This window comes from Arvicola amphibius, chromosome 1, assembly GCF_903992535.2.
Source record: "Arvicola amphibius chromosome 1, mArvAmp1.2, whole genome shotgun sequence".
Classification (NCBI taxonomy): Eukaryota; Metazoa; Chordata; class Mammalia; order Rodentia; family Cricetidae; genus Arvicola; species Arvicola amphibius.
The window spans coordinates 145,905,979-145,924,156 of NC_052047.1; the positions used below are offsets into that span (position 1 = coordinate 145,905,979).

The window sequence follows — 18,178 nt, forward strand, 5'->3', positions numbered from 1 at the left end:
CCAATGATGGTGATGTCTCTGTAGCTGCGTTGCTCTAACAAACTGCCTGACAAACATAATTTAAGGCAGAAGAAGGAACTCTAGCAAAGATGGCAGCTGGCCACATCCCACTGAGGAAGCAGAGAGAAATGAACACTGGTGCTCAGCTCCCTTTCTTTTTCATTCTTTATTCAGTCCAGGACTCTGGGCTATTGGATGTTGCTGCATGGCCATGCTCAGGGTACGCCTTCCCTCCTCAGTTGAACGTGCCTGGAAACATTCTCACAGACCTGCACGGAGGTGTGTCTCCTAGGTGATTCCAAATCCAGCCAGGCTGATAATGAGGATGAGCATGTAACGTGCTCATCCACAGTGCTCTATCATGTGGCTCAGCAAGCTAACACATGTGCATGCGTGTACATGCTCGCATACAAATGTGCACATACATGCACAAACACATGTGCATGCACACACTTGTGCACTGATCTTAGTTGTCACTTCTCACTTTTGTCTTAAGAAAATGGGGCTGGTTTCTACCTCTGAAGCAGATCTCATCAGTTGCCTCTTCTTGCTTCTCCAAACAGAAGGCTGAGCCTCGCCTCAGGCACTGGAGAATTTTCTGCAGTTAGAGCCCGATGAAGACATGCAGATGTCACTTAGTGTTCAAATGGATGAGGTGTGCCTTTATGTAATGAAAATCTTTACATAAAGCCCACTTTCCTGAGCTCCCAAGGCTGTCCCAACTGTCTGTCAGCCTCCTTATGCTATGAGGCTCAGTCAGATGCTTTGCTGTTGTGTGTGGAATAGATATGAGTGACCACTACCCTGACCAGTTAGCTCACCGATTTTTGCATGGCCACAGTGTGCCAGAGCCGGTCTAGAAACAGCTCTGTCCACATCTCAGCCTCTCTGGGTCTTGTTCCTTCTGCTCCAAGAACTGGGAGCCACATTTACCTGAAGGCCAAGTAGGACTATCCTGGTCACTTGTGGATCCACAGAGCCTTTACTAGCTGAGCATCCATCAGTCTCCTGTTAGAGATCCTTTCTCTGTAAACACTGGGGGAGTTGCTGGCTTTCTGTGGAAACTTTGGAGAATAAAAGGTACCCTTCAAAGCCATTGCTGTGTCAAAGGAGAAATTCACATTTTATTACTAAATATGAAACTGCATTTGGGTGATGTGAGAATCAGTGATAATTAGAATAATAAACACCTCAAGAAAGTGTCCACATTTCTCTGATGTTCTTTATTGCTCTTTCCATCTCTTTGTGTGTGTGTGTTCATAAATGTTCACATAAACACACACACACACACACACACACACACACACATTACCTTGTTTGGCCGTATAATAGAGCATCAGAGCTGAGCATGTTATGGCTCATCTTTGTTGTCAACCCGACTGGATTTGAAATAATCTAGAAGACACTTCTGTGCAGGGTGAGCATAAGTGTTCTTGCACGCATGTCTGCGTGCATAAGTGTGTGTGTGTGTGTGTGTGTGTGTGTGTGTGTGTACATAACATGCCCTGGGGGCCAGGAGAGGGCATCAGATTCCTTCAAATTAGATAATTATGAGGCACCCAGATCTTCTGTAAGAAGTAGACAGGGCTCTTCTGCTCTTAACCATTGAACCATCTCTCCAGTCCCCACACCCTTTTTGGTCACAGGTCTCTCACTGAACCTGGAGCCCACCATTTCAGCGAAGTTAGCTAATCATCAAATGCCAGGGATCTGCCTCTTTCTGTCTCAACCCTTGGATTACAAACACAGGCCACCATTTTTACATAGGTTCTAGGGAACAAATTCAGGTCCTCATATTTTCATGGCAAACATTTATTTCAGTGACCAAGCCAGACTTTGATATTTCTCTGATATCCTTTACAGCATTTCCTTTGACATGATATATATTTTTATGACATGGAACTGTATACCATTGAGTGGAATCCCCTCTGCATAACAGACCAGGCAGGTGGTCACTCTCCAAGGAGATGGCAGATATTCAGGTTAGCCTAAGTTCCATATCTCTGCTGGAAGCTGGACCCTGGAACAAAAGGTAGACCAGTTGGGCCATTGTGTAGCTTTGATTGCTGGTTAGGTCAGTGTAGAAGATCGCTTTTTTTCCTCAAATGGGATCTTCTAGACCCAAGTGCGGGGCCAGCAACCTGGTTCCCTTGTAATTAGGAACCTGGCATGGAGCCCAGCATCTGTGGGAGAGACGTCAGCAGCATCAATGCTTACTTTCAAAGCTGTCTTAACTAGAGGGTGCTTTGACATCTGAGAAGTGTGGTTTTAGACCCCAGCTCCAGACTCCAGAGCACATGTGACCTTTGAGCCTCTTTCTTTTTAAAAAAAAACAGGATTTATTTTTATTTTTAATTATGTGTTTGTGAGTGTATGTGTATGCATGTGTAGCTCCTATGGAGGCCAGAAAGTGGTGTCAGATCCCCTGCGACTGGAGGCATAGATAACTGTGAGCTGCTGGTGTGGATGCATGAAACCTAACTTGAGTCTTCTGCGAGAGGAGTAGGACTTCTTAGTCCCTGAACCATATCTCCAGCCCATTGGGCTTCTTTTTGATCCAGGTGGCCCAGTCACCTTTTGTTTCCTGTGGCACATCCATATAGCCTGTGTCACACAGATAATATTGGACACGATAAGATGCAAAATGCAGCCCATTCTGTCAATGAATGGCATCTCCCTACCCTGCCCCTACCCTGTCCTATGTGCTAGATATGGTAGTGTTTGAAGTCCAAAGCCAGTCTCAGGAAGAGAAGAAAGTTTGGATTTTGCTACATGGAAGTCTATCCTGAGGTCACCTTGTACTAAAGCCAGTTTGGCCTCCTGGAGAATGGAAGAAGATAGGTGAGTGCAGGCTCCCTTGGGACCCACCTTAAGGCTGGCCTGCACCTTACATCTTTGCCACCCTCCAGCAGTCACATGAGCAAGCCCGGAGTGACCGCCCTCTTCAGAGTGACATGCCATAACTTACCCCTTGATGTCCATAGAGGACCAGTTCCTGGATCCTGCCATATGCCAGAACCTCTGGATGCCAGAACTTATAGATGCCAGAATCTATGGATGTTTTCATCAGGCTTCCAAGAAGGAACAGAATTGATAGAACGGGTATATATTAGACCGGCTTACATGATCCTGTCCTGGTCATCCAGCAGTGACTTTCTCATGCTGTGGAGGCTGAGAACCCTGTAGCTGTTCAGTCCACGAGGCAGTACCAATCTTGTGCTGAAGGCCTGGAAGATTCCTAGGGAACTGTCTTCAGTCCATAATGGGAGGACGAAGAAGCTGGGTTCTGACATCTCAAAGGATGGTGGTGGTAGCGGCAACAGCAGCAAGACAGCCACACTCACCAGACAGACACCAAAGCAGGAGGCAGCAGGCCTTCTCCCAAGACCTCTTTCTATCTGGACTGCCCTGAGAAGGCACTGCCAACTCAGGGGGAGGCTCACCTCTCTTCAGTTAATCCCTCCAGGAAATGCGCTCACAGATCCACTAGGGTGCATCTCTTAGTTTTCTACAGATCCAGTTGAGTTGAAGAATGAGATCAGCAGCCCCAGTGCTCATGTCTTGTAGAGAAAGATGTGGTGTTGAACAGGACCTGTGTGGCCAGGGCGTTTCAGATCCCCTCTAGCTGACCTACGATACCTGTCAGTATGTAAATAATGTGGAAATTGAGTGTTTAGGGAAGGTGTTTAAGTGTGCTCCTCCACAGATGCATTTCCTTCTGAATTTTATGTTTATTAGTGTGCAGGCTATGTGCGTGTGCGTGTGCGTGTGCGTGTGTGTGTGTGTGTGTGTGTGTGTGTGTGTGTGGCCGGGGTCTGCATGGTAGGCTCCCTCTTCTTAGTCCTGGCACAGCTGTCCTGATTCCTCCCACTACCTCATTCTTGAGTCTTTGGTTCTAGGGCTGGTGGGGTACACTGTACCAGGGACATCAAGATGAACAGGATCCCTTATCTCCTCTCAAACCCTAAACTCTTCAGAGGGTTTAGGCACAGGACCCAGAGATAAAGGGATTCCTTGAAATCATAATGATGAGAAAATTGAAGCAAGCATGAGCCAGGAGGGAGAGAGCTGGGACTTTGAGGTGTTGTTTCTAGAGGCATTCTGTCTCCATGGGTAAAGTACTGAGGTGCTGCTCTGGGGGTGTAAGGAGGTCTCGGAGCTTGGCAAGATGAAGGACTTGGGGAGGAGTTGCCTGTGGTGTTTCCCTGAGCTCTGTGGAACAGACTGGTGTGTGTACATGCTCCCTGTGACAGCAGTGTCGTCCTCCCCAGGCGTGGTCTCAACCTCACCCACGAGGCTGAGTGCAGTCTCTTCCTGTGTGCCCGACTCCTCTTAGGGTGTGATTGGCAGGTTACGGATTCTGAAGCTGTGCCTCAAAGAGCGTGAGACGAAATTAATGTTAAGTGTAAGCGTTTGAGGCGCCACAGAGAAGACGGTTGTCAGTTTCTGAGGTATGAAAACAGATGACACATCCCTTCCTCCCCATAACTAGGGGATCCAGTGACGTGGGAGCTGCGCCTTCTCTGGTGATTCATTTCCTGGATGCTCTGCTGGCCAGGTGTCTCCATGAACAGGAGCCAGATAAGCACCTTTTCTTGCCTCAGCAGGGGGTCCTGTTGGAGGAGGGGTTGTCCCTGCTCACTGAGTGTCCTGAGCCCTCAGGGTTCCCAGAGCCCCTGCATACAGAGGGTAGAGCCCCTCTGGGGCTGGATCTGATCTACCCTGACTCTCCATGAAGGAGTCCCACTGACTGTCTCTTGGGAGGTGCCTGAAGTATCCTCAAAGGGTCCCTACCTACTGTGGACATCACAGGGGCCTCATTCCAGGCAAAGACAAGATAGAGAGGGCTGGTGACTGGGAGTGAGCACCAGCCTGGTACTCTAATAGTCTGCCTTGTTAAAAGTGTGGTCAGTGGTCAAGGCACATCCTCTGCCCTGTCCGTTAGGAGAGGATCTGGCCCCCAGTTGGCTTTGGTACCGTCTTTGCTTCTCTGTTGCTGTGATAAGAACATGACAAAAAGCAGCCTGCGGAGGAAAGTTAATCTGGCTTACAGGTTAGCATACAATTCATCTAGGAATGCCAGGACAGGAACTCAAGGCAGGGACCTGGAGGCAGGAACTGAAGCAGAGGCCATAGAGGAAAGCTGCTTACTGGCTTGCTCTCCATGGCTTCCTCTATTATATAATCCAAGACCAGACCTACCCATGGCATCGCCCACCGTGGACCGGGCCCTCCCACATCAATCATTAGTCAAGAAACTACACCACGGCTTGCCCACAGGTCAGTCTGACGGAGGCGTGTTCTTAGTTAAGGTTCCTTTTCTCAGGTGACTCTAGCTCGTGCTAAGTTGACAACAGCTAGCCAGCACGGGCACAACCAGCTCTGTGGTGGACAGGTCACCTGCTCCCACTGTCTGCTCCCGCTTCTGCTCAGCAGCTCAGAGCGTGTGGAACAAGCGCTGAAGACATTGTGCCGCTACTGAGTTATTCCTACTGGCAAACATGGCAGAGACCAAAGAAGACATTCTCCTGCCTTCTCTCACACCTAGCCCTACAGCCTCAGCGGGCTATAGAGCTCTGTCCCTTGCTTTTCTCCCTCTTAAGACATCTTTGGGAAGCATGGGGAACTGGTGATGGAGGGGGTTGGGTAGCCATGCTTCCTGGAGGTTCCCCAGAGAGAAACAGGCAAGCGATTCATAAATATTTACACCAGCTTCATTTGCATAGCAGACATAATTGCTTTGCCCAGAACACTGTGGAGGCCTCAGCCTTGGTAGCTGAGGTAGCAGCAAGTTCATGTCTTCTGTCCCTGTAATCCCATGAGTGCTAACGGACTAAAGGCAGTGACATTCCAGCCAAGTGCTGGCTGTTCCCTACTGCAGGATGAATGGACTTCTCATTCTGACTACATGACAGGCTGCGAAGTTGCCACACCTTCTGTCCTGTGGGTTTTTTTTTTCCTATCTGGCGGTCCCATCCTGTTCTTTGCATGTCACTGTGAGCAGTGGGAAGGGCAGTTGCTCCTTCACTGCCATGCCCAGAAACTTCCTCATCTTGATACTCAGTTCCATCTCCTGACAGGTCCACCTTCCACAGAGAGCTAGAATCCATTTCCAGCAAGCTGTGTGCTACTTTAGAGCAGGGGTGGCCTTCCCAAGCTCCCCTAGCGTGTCCCCTCCTTTCCAGCTGAGAGTACGTCTCTATTGGCATCTCCATTAGTGAGGATCCATTGTACAAAGTAATGGGTTTTGCTGCACTGTATCCACACATATACATGTTATAGCTTTTGTCTTCTTCATCACTTTCCCAACCTTGTTCCCTGAGCCACTTTCCCTCCTCTTCCCAAACACTCTACGTTCATGGTAAATCTATATCTAAACATACATATATACATGTTTTAAGTATGTATAATACATAGTATGTATATTGAATATGTGTTTAATATATTGTCGAGGTTCTACAGGTAAGTGTTAAGAAAAATCCTCTCTGCCAGCACACAGAAATCCAATCAGGCCAAATTAAACCGAATTAAAATGCCCATGTTTTAATGAGTGCAGCACTCTCAGGTGGCCGAGAGCATGGCAGGGGAGAGAGAAAACTGGGGAGCACATACAAAACCCGGGACCACGTGTTCCTCCTCTGGGTGCCCACTTAAATGCCCTGTGGGAGTGGTCTGGGGACAGGACCCCGGGGAAGGGGTCAGGACCTGGCATGCTGGGATTTGGAGTCCAGACCAATGCAACTCCCAGGCCAGGGAGAGTCCAGACCAATGCAACTCCCAGGTCAGAGGGGGCTGGGATGGATGCCAGGGATGGGGTGATGCTCCCAACTTAACATCACAATAAGAGAAAATGAATCCCTGTAAAATTTATATTTCCACTGCATACTGCAATTTTACATTGCTTCCAATTTTTCAGCCTTTGCAGTCTGTAACAGTTTCAAAACCATCTACACCCCATTCCCAGTCCTAACATCTGTGTTCATTGGGATTACTGATGGGCAGAACCAACAGGAAAACACACGTGCTCGCATGCATATATGTGCGCATACACACCACACACACACACAGTCAATGTCAATGAAATGTACAGTTGTTTTTGAGTCAGGGTCTCACTACATAGTCCTGGCTAGCTTCGAACTCACAGAGGTCCACCTGTCACTGCCTCCTTCCTGAGTGCTGGAAAAAAAACTCCACTTAAAATAATCTAAAGGAACCACTTGGAAGAAACTCAAATTCCTCCAGGGTCAGCACTTCTTGGAACCAAGATTCATGCCCAAGGTCGCACTCTCTGCTCCAGATTGTGCTCTGCTCTTCAGCTGCCCTGCGTTATAACAGTCAGCCAGTTCTGTAGAATGAGAGGTGGAACAGAAGATCCACATTCACTAGAAATAAACCCCAGGGGGCCCTGCTTAAGAATAGCCTTCTGCAGAAGTAAAACTTTCCGCCTTGCTGAAATACTCAGGACTGTGTGGTCATTTTCTTAGACCTGTCTTAGGTTTACTGTTGATTTGATTAAACGCTATGTCCAAAGCAACTTGGGGAGGAAAGAGTTTATCTGATTTCATCAAAGGAAGTCAGGACAGCAACTCAAGCAAGGTAGGAACCTGGAGGCAGGAGCTGATGCAGAGGTCATGGAGTGGTGCTGTTTACTGGCTTGCTCCCCATAGCTTGCTCAGTCTACTCTTTTCTAGAACCCAGGACAACTAGCTCAGAGGTGGCACTACTCAACAATATACTGGGTTATCTGTCCCCTGCCAATCACTAGTTTAAAAATGCCCCACAGCCAAGTCTTATGGAGGTATTTTCTTAATTGGGGTTCCCTCCTCTCTGATGACTTTAACTTGTGTCAAGTTGACATAAAACTACTGGGGGCATATGACCCCAGACCCATTTCTTACAGCCAGGCATATACATCTAAGCATGCTATTGAGTCTCCAAACTGGAGAGAGATTCATTTGTACAGAGAAAGATTGGAGGGGAGAGGGAGGGAGGGAGGGAGGGAGGGAGGGAGAGGGGAGGGGCTTGGCTCAGCTTCCAATTTTACAACTTTGAAGTGGTGTGAATGTAACAGGCATTCATCACCAAGCGTCCGTCAGATTTGGGGATTTGATCTCTTTCTGGGGCTGTGACATGGACTTAACAGCTGGGCAGCAGCTTGAGCTCGAATCCCATGCAGCCACAGGATCCCAGGGGTAAACCTTGGCACTGCCCCGTGCTGCATGGCTGAACCCTAATGTCAGCCGACCAAACATATCCAGTTCCCTTCTGACCACCATGTTTTCAGCTTGTGGTGCTCATCTTAAGTCATCTTTAGGGCATGTGTAGAACAAACCTTTCTGTGGAGCTGATCATGTGATTATGGGGTGGGTAAGTGGAAAATGTGTAAAGAAGCCGAAAATAGAAGCCAATGCTACAGCCCTGATGATTGCTTCTTCCTAGGGAGACCCCAGTCCTCAGGGCCCCCTTATGTTGCTGCCTGACATCAGTTCAGAGTAGGCGTGTATAACGCTGAACCCGCATCTCAGGGTTTTGTTGTGGGTGTACTTCTGCTGGCTTCATCCCAGAGGCTCTAGAGCAGTGTACGCATTGACTTATAGTTCTCTGGGCTTGGGCCTATTCAGGGATCCAGGAGCATCCACTGGATACTTGGTGTCACCTGCCTGGCTGCTCCTGAGTATCAGGTGACAGATGCAGAACCACAGAGCTATGCTGGGATGGCTTCCAGTCAAGGCTCACGCTTTCTCTCTTCTTTTCCCCTTTCTTCCTGACCTCACTCCCCTAACTCTTTCTGTCACAGGGTGTACTGTAGCCCAAGCTTGTCTCATCACTAAGTAACCAAGAGTGACTTTGAACTTCTGATCCTCCTGCCTACATCTCCTGTGGTTATAGCTTGTTCCACCACATTTGCTTTGGAAGATTCTAGAGGTGGAGCTCAGGGACTGACACATCCTAGGCAGGCTATCTGTGTGCTTGGGCTCACGTCTCGGGGTGGAATAGCTTGTGCTCAGGGAGCATTAAGAACATTTAGAGGCTGACTTAATTAGGTTTCTATTGCTGTGAAGAGTCACCATGACCATGGCAACTCTTATAAAGGAAACATTTAATTGAGGTGACTCACTTACAGTTTCAGAGGTTCAGTCCTTTATCATCATGACGGGGAACATGGTGGTGAGCATGGCAGCATGCAGGCAGACATGGTGCTGGAGCTGAGAGTCCTTACATATTGACTCAGAGGCAACAGAAAGTTGACTGTCTGTCACACCGAGGGAAGTTTGAACAAAAAAGAACTCAAAGCCTGCCCCCACAGTAACGTACTTCCTCCAACCAGGCCATACCTCCTAATAGTGTTACTCCCTTGGAAAGCCATTTTCTTTCAAACCATCACAGAGGTCTCACTTTCCAGTTTGGTGGACTTGTGTCTAATCAGAAAGGTGGGACTATGAGTTGCTTTTAGCATTGCTGCCACAGAGCGCCTGACAAAAGTGCTGTAAGAGGCAAGGCTCAGTTTTGACTCACAGCTTGTGGATAAAGTCCATCGTGATGGGGAAGGCATGGTACCCACAGTCGGGAAACAGAGATGGTTGCTGGTACTCAGCTCATGTTCTCTTTTTTGTTCTGTCAGGGATTCCAGCCTATGGGATGGTGTAACCCACATTCATGGTGGGTCCTTCCACCTCAGTTAACCCAATCTAGAAACTCCCTCAGACATGCCCAGAGGCTTGTCTCCATAGGGGTTCTAGGTTCCCCCTGTCAAGCTGACAATCAGAATTAGCCCTCACTAAAGAACATGGGTGTGGGTGGGGTAGCAGCCCAGCCATCTGAGTTTATAGGACACAATCCTTAATGGGGAGTTCACAGACTGAGCTCTTGTTGAACACTCTCCCCAACCCCACCACCGTTGCAGACAGTCCCCATGTCTCTGGACAAACAGACAGTCCCCATGCCTTTGGACAGACAGTCCCAATGCCTCTGGACAGACAGTCCCCATGCACAAAGGCCACAGTAGGACACGAATTTCCTGATGAGGGCTGCTGAGTACTGATGGACGCACACCTCTTGGCGCAGGCCTTTGTCAGCTTGACACAATCTAGAACCACCTGGGAAGAGAGGCATTAACTAATTAACTTAGCCCGTGTGCCTTATCTTGATTGTTAACTGATATGGGAAGTCCTAACCTGGTCAGGGACCCTGAATAGTATTAAGAGTCAAGACGTTGAGCTCAGTAGAGACAAGCAAGCGTCCATTGCATTTATTCTCCTTCTGCTCCTGATTGTGGATTGATGCTATAAAGTTCCTGCCTCAGTTTCCCCCTCAGTAAAAGGCTACGTGGAAAATATAAACAAAAAATGTATTTTTTCTATCAAATAATTGTATAAGACAAAACTACATTGAAAAATTGTAAAGAAACCACTTGGCAGAAATTCAGATTCTGCCTTGGTTAGCATTTCTTGAAATCAAAGTGTATAATAAGCTTTATCTCTCCCTAGAAACTGCACTGTTAGCCAGACAGGAGAGTATGAATGTGAAGCTGTGCTCTGGCCACTTGGGTAAGGCACAGGATCCGTTTATGTTCGGCATAAATATAGGACCCCTGTTGCTTGCTTCCGGAGGTACAGCTTTTACTCAGCTGAGTACTTTGGATTGTGTGGTCATTTTCTTGAGACCCATTTCTTACAACTGTAGCCTAGAATTGCAAGCCAAATCAGCCCTTTCTCTAAGTTTCTGTCAGAGCCACAGACATGAAATGAGGACAGCTTTTGATAACAGAAGCACGCAGAAACCCAGGCTTGTGCAGCTGACATTGAAATCTGTGATTTCTCACTCTGCAGGTGGCAATAATAGCGGGGAACTTTGAACTTGCAGAGTACATCAAGAACCACAAGGAAACAGACATCGGTGAGTAGGCTTGGTGAGAAGCCACAGCCATTGCCATCTGAGATCCTCCTGGCGCTGCTGCAGAGCCAGCTCTCAGCAAAACGCCCCAGAGGCACCGGCACCAGTGTGCCTTGGGAGCCCTTCCCTGATAGCGGGGAGGGTTGTGAAGACCGTGGGAACTGTGCAGTGTGCCTCCCTTGAAGAGTCCCACTCTCCTTTCTCCTGACAGTGCCTGCTACAGGGACGTCTGAATTGTCTAGGTCCTCAGAAGCAGGGATGCTTAATTCTGCTAGGGATTGGTCTAGGGTCCCACTTGATTCAGATCTCTTGATTTTCCCAAAATTGATTTTAAATGTTTGTCTGTCACTGTACATTTCTGCAGACAGTGAGGCTCCAGCAACACTGGCGGGTGATGCTGATCCTGGGGGAGATGGTGCCTGAGGGAGAGGACTGGGGGTATCTCCATACCTTTCTCTCGAGTTTGCTGTGAGCCCCAAACTGCTTTCAAACCAGTCATTTTTTAAAAATCTGTGGAAACAAGTCAGGGAATCTGTCTGGGTACCAATCAGGAGACGTGGGAGGGGGGCAGGAAACACATGGGGGAGCGGGAGACACATGGGGGAGCTGGCTTAGATGTGCTTGTTGGAAGGCACACAGACTCATGTGTAGCTAATGGGTGGTGACTAAGGGGAAGAAAATGTGAAGTCCTCTCTCCCACCCTCCCATCACCTCTACTTGGTGTCCCCCTCCCCTTTCTAGTACCCCTTGTGCCAACCAGAAGGGCCATCTCTGGAGCTCCTCCCTGCTCTCACCGCCCTACCATGGGCTGGGCCCAGTCTTGTACAATGGATGAGCCAGCTGGCCTGCGCCCTCCAGCACTGGGCTTCCACAGGACCTGCAGCGGGGAGCAGGCCCACTGGACCAGCAGTGGTGAGCCCTTGAAGGTGGAGTTGCCCCATTGAGGGGCTTTGGGATGGGGCTCCTTGAGGCCCTGTGAAGAAGCAGATGGCATCTGCCTCTCACTGCCTGTGCCCTCAACCTGCTTTGGGTGTCAGGGTTGAGCGACACCATGTCTTGCATTCACATCTTCGCCATGCTGAATATGTGTCTTGCATCGAATGTGGCTGGGACCTACCTTGCACTGGGGAAGTTGGATCGTGATGTGCAGTCAGGCAACTGGTTTGCATTACCCTGCACCCTGCCTTGAGCATCAGCATTGTTAGAGGAGGGATGTGTATATAGCTCAAACCAAGCAGAGTCCTAGGTTCTCAAGGTATTCTCTATGCTTGCCAGCCTCAGCCTCGTACCAGCTGCAAGCAAGTTGCTAGTGTCCTACCTGATATAGGTATCTTGTCCTGCTCACATATATACATCTTCATCTAGGGCAGAGGTTCTCAACCTATGGATAGAGACTCCTATGGGGGGTGTCACATATCAGACATCCTGCATATCTGATATCTACAATACAATTTCTAACAGTAGAAAAATTACAGATATGAAAAAGCAGTGAAATAATTTTATGCTTGGGGATCACATGAGAACTGTATTAAGAGGTCACCGCATTAGGAAGGTTGAGAACTACTGACATCGGATGCTAAGTGAGTTCACCTGCTGATACAGTTGCCCTGTTCACAGGTCCTAGATTCATGTTCAACTTCTCCTAAGATTTTTACCATTTCAGAAGGAAATGGCTTCCCTTTGAGAGATGGCAGGCCTGGGAATTTATCCTCGGAGTGTCCCATGAGGTCAGAGTCAGTGCTATTCCAGCCAGGAGGGCACCTCACAGATGGGGTACAATGATACTGTTCTGTGGAGGCTTGGAGGGAAAGAGTCCCTGCTGGGGCTCAGGAAAGGGGAGCTTTGACTGTTGCCAGAGCTCCAACAAGACCCCAACAGGAACCTGTGTATCCTAAGACTACAGCCTGCTGCGGTGAGCTGGAGACTCAAGCTGTCTCCTTCAGCACACAAAGTCTGTGCTGCCCTTAAGTGTCCACAGGGACCAGGAACACAAGGGGTCAGAGATGCCTGGGTCAGAGCTCACTGCCTCCAATATGGTCTTCCCTGACCACGCCTCCTAGGAAGACCTTGGCAAATTACTGTGTTCATAAGCACCCCAACCCAGGCTCTTTAGAAGGTGGCGACCTCAGAGACTGATGGTTTCTGTGTCCCTTCTCTTACCCCAGGCTCTAGGAACGGTGTGACAAGGACTGTACCCCCTTAGTAGTCCTACAAGTTGAAGATTGGTGACTGCTTAATGGGAAAAGACATGTGACTTTTCAGAAGATGAACCTTCAGTGTGTATTGTCACTTGGATTGTTACAATGCCGCCACCTCCTCCTGAGTCCTGGTCATTATTTGTTCTAGATGTTTTTTGCTGTACCACCACCCCCAAACCCATCCTGTCTTCTGCAGGCTGACAATTGATCTTTGAGGAGAGCTTGGGAGCCACTCCTTCCTCTCCTTAATGGTCGCTATTCTCCACCCGCAGGCATGAGAGAGCTCTTGGTCTCCCCCGTCAGCGCTGCACAGTGTGTGTTCAGTATGGGATGTACTTGGTTTTCCGGAGAGCTTGTGTGGAAGGCAGACACCCTGGCAACCACTGGAGGCTGAGCCCACAGGTCCAGGTGCCCCTGAAAGCACTGTGCTGAAATCCTCTGGCAGTTTTGAACTGGGCACCCACCTTTGTGTCTCGGGACCCACCTGGGCATGCATTCAAACAATAGGATTAACCACATGTCAGTTCCCACAGATGACAAATGACCGCTTTCCAAGAGGTTTTAAATAATAAGTTTATTCTGCTGTTCTGGGAGACACAAGATCAGAATCAAGGTGCTGGTACTTAGGGCCTTCCTAGAGGCCGCAGAAGGGTTTGTTCCAGGCCCGTTCCACTGCTAGGTGCTGCTGGTGGTCTTTGGCCTCCATGGCTTTGCAGCACGTGGTTGTAGTCTCTGGTCTGTGGTAACCTGACCTGCTCTGTGGTTATTGAGATGGTTAACTTTTTAGAATTATGGACACAAGCCTCTGGGCATGTCTGTGAGTAAGATTCTGGATATGACAAGACCACCTTGAATGTGGGCAGTAGTATCCCTTGCTCTGGGGGCCCAGACTGGATAAAAATGAGAAAGCGATCTGAGCATGAGCGTTTGTCTCTCTCTGCTCCTGACTGTGGATGCACTGTGACCAGCTGCCTCATGCTCCTGGCGCCATGCCTTCCCTGCCTTGATGGTCTGTGTCCTCAGGCTGTGAGTCAAATAAACCCTGCTTCCTTCAGTTGCTTCTTGTCAGGAGTGTGTCACAGCAATGAGACAAGTCACCATCCAGCATGTCTAAACTTCATGCCTTGTCTTAGGATGCCAGTCTGCTCCTATAATCTAAGACCACCTTCCACTGAAGGTCCTTAAGGTGAGAGGACCTGTTTCCAAGGTCACGGCTATAGGGGCTTGGACCCATCTTTTTTCTTCTTTATGACATGTTCGTTGCTTTATGGCTACCTGTCTCTCGGTCATTGCCTCCTCCAGGGCAACAATATTGGACTCTGCCTGCCCCATAGTGCCTACCCCACAGTGCCAAGTAGTGTGTGTTGAGTGAATGACCCTCCCCCATGCTGTTCTTCCAGGGCCCACCCCTCTTTCACCTTCCTTTCTCAGCATAAAACCCTGTTTCCATACTGGTCTTAGGCACTGAAGGTGTGGGATGCACTCTGTGGGTGGTCCTGAGCCTCAATGTTAACAATCTTTTTGTTGTGTATTTCTGTGTGTTGATGGTTGATGGTAAATGGGCCTCTGTCCTCGTGCATGTGGGGATCAGGGGACCACTTTGGGTGCTGTTCCTCAGGAATCATCTACCTTTTGTCTGAGACAGGGCCTCTCACTGGCCTGAATGTTCACCAGCTGACTGAACCAGCTGATCAAGGGCCCTCCCGTCTCTGCCTGTCTTGTCACCACCATCACTGGGATCGTGAGCGTGAACCCCTGCACCTGGCTTTGTACACGGGATCTGGGGATCCAAACTCAGGTCCTCACACTTTGGGCTGAGCCCTTGCCCTTGCCCTTCCGTGTTACAATCTCATATATATATATATATATATATATATATATATATATTTTTTTTGGTTTTTCGAGACAGGGTTTCTCTGCAGCCTTTTAGAGCCTGTCCTGGAACTAGCTCTTGTAGACCAGGCTGGCCTCGAACTCACAGAGATCCGCCTGCCTCTGCCTCCCGAGTGCTGGGATTTTAAGCTCTACTACCACTTAGGAGGAATAAAGAGGAGAATGAGAAACCTGTCCCTACGTGTGTCCCCATTCCTGGGTCTGCCGACTCTCACCACACTGCTCACAAGCAGAGTCCTGGGTGTAGCGTGGGACCGAAATGCAGTCCTGAAGGAATCTCAGCCAGAAGGAAAGGAAGGTAATCTCCCCACCTGTGCTGGGTCGTGTCAGGGCACATGTCGGAATTAGGGTAGTCTGAAATCCTCCACATTTCCGAGTTGGGGGGTCACTAAAAGTGGGTAAATACTCCTCTGCCTTTTCCCATGATTAATCAGGGAAATCCTTCCTGTTAAGAAGTCAGATTGCCCCTGCTGCTTTTGAATGGGGGGAGTCTGTTTTCCACACTTGCTAGTGCACTTCTGGGAAATCAGAGCACTTAGGACACGCAGATGTGGCTTTCGCGCAAAGCTGCCCTAACCCTGTGGTCAGAGCCATCTGGCGCATGGATACCTAGAGGTCCGCAGAGTTCATGTGGTCGCAGCTTGTCTCCCCAGCAGGCATGGCATCTTAGCGTGCGCATTGATGTGCTAGCCTGTCACGGCGTGCGTGCTGCTCTTGTCTGATTCTGCGCTGCTTTTTTTTAAGTCCCCCCCACCCCCGTAAAATATTAAACGTGACCTCTGATCAGGTTGCTGTATCTGCCAGCTGGAAGGAAGTGCTGGCTGGGAGAGGCTGGGAATAGCGAAGTTAATCCCTGCTTGCTGTCACCACAGTAAACTGTGGCTGGGCAGATGAGCCGAACCGGCTTGAGGTGCCTTGACCACAGAGTACTTAGGATGACTTCTATAGGATGGCTTTCCTTAAAAGCAAGGCCAGGGGGGAGCTGGGGATCCCACGTCCGAAATAAGCATGCAAGTATTAAGCATGTGGCACGCTGATAAGCCGCGAACCCGGCTAACCTGTTTTCCCCAATCTTTGCTGGTTTTGTTCTTGCCTGGCTCTGAGGGGAGATGCGCTGTCAGATGGATTAAATGACATGGGTTGTGCTTCTTCAGCGGAACAAGGTTTGTTTTCCTCCGTCTTGTCCTTCCGCAGCTATGGAGAGAGTCGTGAGAGGGGTGTGTGTGTGTGTGTGTGTGTGTGTGTGTGTGTGTGTGTGAACGCAGCAGCCCATAGAGCCGAGGTGTGTGTGAGTTTTGTGCCTGCTTAGCTGGCTGACTAAGCAGCACTTGGATACGGTTGCTAGGTTTCCAGACCGGGAGCCTGTATCATTACTCTGTGGATTTGCATAGGTGATGGATGGAGGGAGAGGTTTTCAGATTTCTTAATGTAATATTGTGTATGTGTGTAGGGGGCGAGAATGTGAAATCCAGGCTTATTTTGACTGATGGCTCTTTGAGAATATACCTGTTTGGAAGATACCACCTGCTGGGAAATAAAATAATTCCGACCTGAGAGATTTCTGTTTGCCTGGTGTTTTCACTGTGAAATGTGCTACTTCTGATGAAACAGGCAAGGTTATCTGAAGTGAGCCCTGGGAGCCTTTGTGTTCGCCAGAGAGAATCTCCAGCAGGTCTTCAGGAAACCCCAAATGCTGACCTATTTCATTGAATTTAATGGGATGGATGGGGGCCCCCACAGTGGAGCTCCCCCTCTAGGATCCTCCCCGAGGAAAGGGAGAATGATACTAGAATCAGGCGGCCATCACATAGTTTTCTTCGGATTCCCACAGCATATTTTCAAAACAAGTCGTTCAGCAGGGGTGGGGGACAGGAAGCTTCGGAAACACTGCAGTTTCTAAGCATGTGGTCTATGACCAGGCTGGTGGGGCTCATCTTATTCTTGCTGCCCTTGGAGAGGATGGGTAGAAAGACATGTAAATTTGTCTAAGTCTGGTGTGTGTGTGTGTGTATGTGCATGTGTGTGCATGCATGTATGTGTGCATGTGTGTGTCTACTCAGTCATTGCACAGGGCTCATTGATGGCTCTATCTGGTTATATCTGGTTCAGGCCTGTCTGTGACTGGGGTCTTTGTTGCTGTCTGCCTGTTGAAGGCTCTGGTCTAGTGGTTTGTTATGGTTCTGTGTTTGCTGTGTTATGGTTCTTCTCCCATCCAGGAGTTTTATCCCCAGTCGTAAAGAATAGCTATTCCACCTGAGTGACACCTTTTTTGGTGACATCCTGTGCTGTAGATGTGTTACATGGGGATGATGTTTTAACTTGGGGGTTTCTAATGACAAAGCCTGGGTGAGAGTCCACTTATAGTGCCATTCTTGGCCTGCCCTATGCCAGGTGCACCGAGCTCCTAAGGTACTGTGGTTTTGGTTCTAGTAGGATGTGGCCGTAGGCTTGGCCTTCCGTCTTGCGTGCATTTCCATGTGATTTGTCTTTGTGGTCCCCGTCCGTCCACGTGCGCTCCCATGTGCTTTCTAAGCAGTTCTCCATCTGTTCCAGCTTCTGCGCCTGGTCTCCTTTCAACCAATCAGAATGCCGCTTGAGTGAGGGCTCGGTGAAGGCATGATGTGGCCTACTTTGGTCCCTCCTTTTTCCAGGTCATCCAGGCCATACCTGCAGTGGACATGTGTGGCTGCTGGGAAGCGTGTATACAGCACCCCTGCTCCCTCCTGCATATACATAGAGAGACGCCTTTGAGTTCTGGGTTGCTCTGAAGCCTTTCCTGGATGTGACTTCCAGGTCCTGCATGCCCTGAATGTCAGAAGTTACGGGGGCATGCCAGTGTCCTCTGCCCTCACCCTGCCTGGTCTTGAGCAATCGCCTTCAATGTGGAACACTTGTTTCTCTGGCCACAGCCCGTCAGAATGTGGCCCCTTTTATGGAAAATGCCATGCCTTACACCCTACACCCTTCCTAGCCTCAAACTTGGACACACGTAGATACGCCTGAGTAACTGTGTAAAGGTTCCCATGCCCCCTCCTCCATTGTCCTGTCAAAGGACAGTGCCTGGGGTAGACTTAGCGGGGTGCACCTACGGAAGCTGTCATAGCGGGTTGTCCTGACCTATAGACCCAGCGCTGTTATCTGCTGCCTATTCCCTCCTCTGTGGTCACTGTCCACTCAAGAGTCCCTCGTGCTGC

The 18,178-nt window shown here is 49.2% G+C and overlaps 1 protein-coding gene across 7 annotated transcripts in view; it reads left to right on the plus strand.

Moving 5' to 3' along the window:
• Positions 1 to 18,178, plus strand: part of Shank2 (SH3 and multiple ankyrin repeat domains 2) — a 433,832-nt gene that overhangs the window by 133,217 nt on the left and 282,437 nt on the right. For all 7 annotated transcript variants that reach the window (XM_038318246.1, XM_038318236.1, XM_038318225.1 and 4 more), the window contains exon 11: positions 10,830 to 10,896. In XM_038318246.1, coding sequence (XP_038174174.1) covers positions 10,830 to 10,896 — 67 coding nt within the window. The remainder of the gene's footprint in view (positions 1 to 10,829; positions 10,897 to 18,178) is intronic.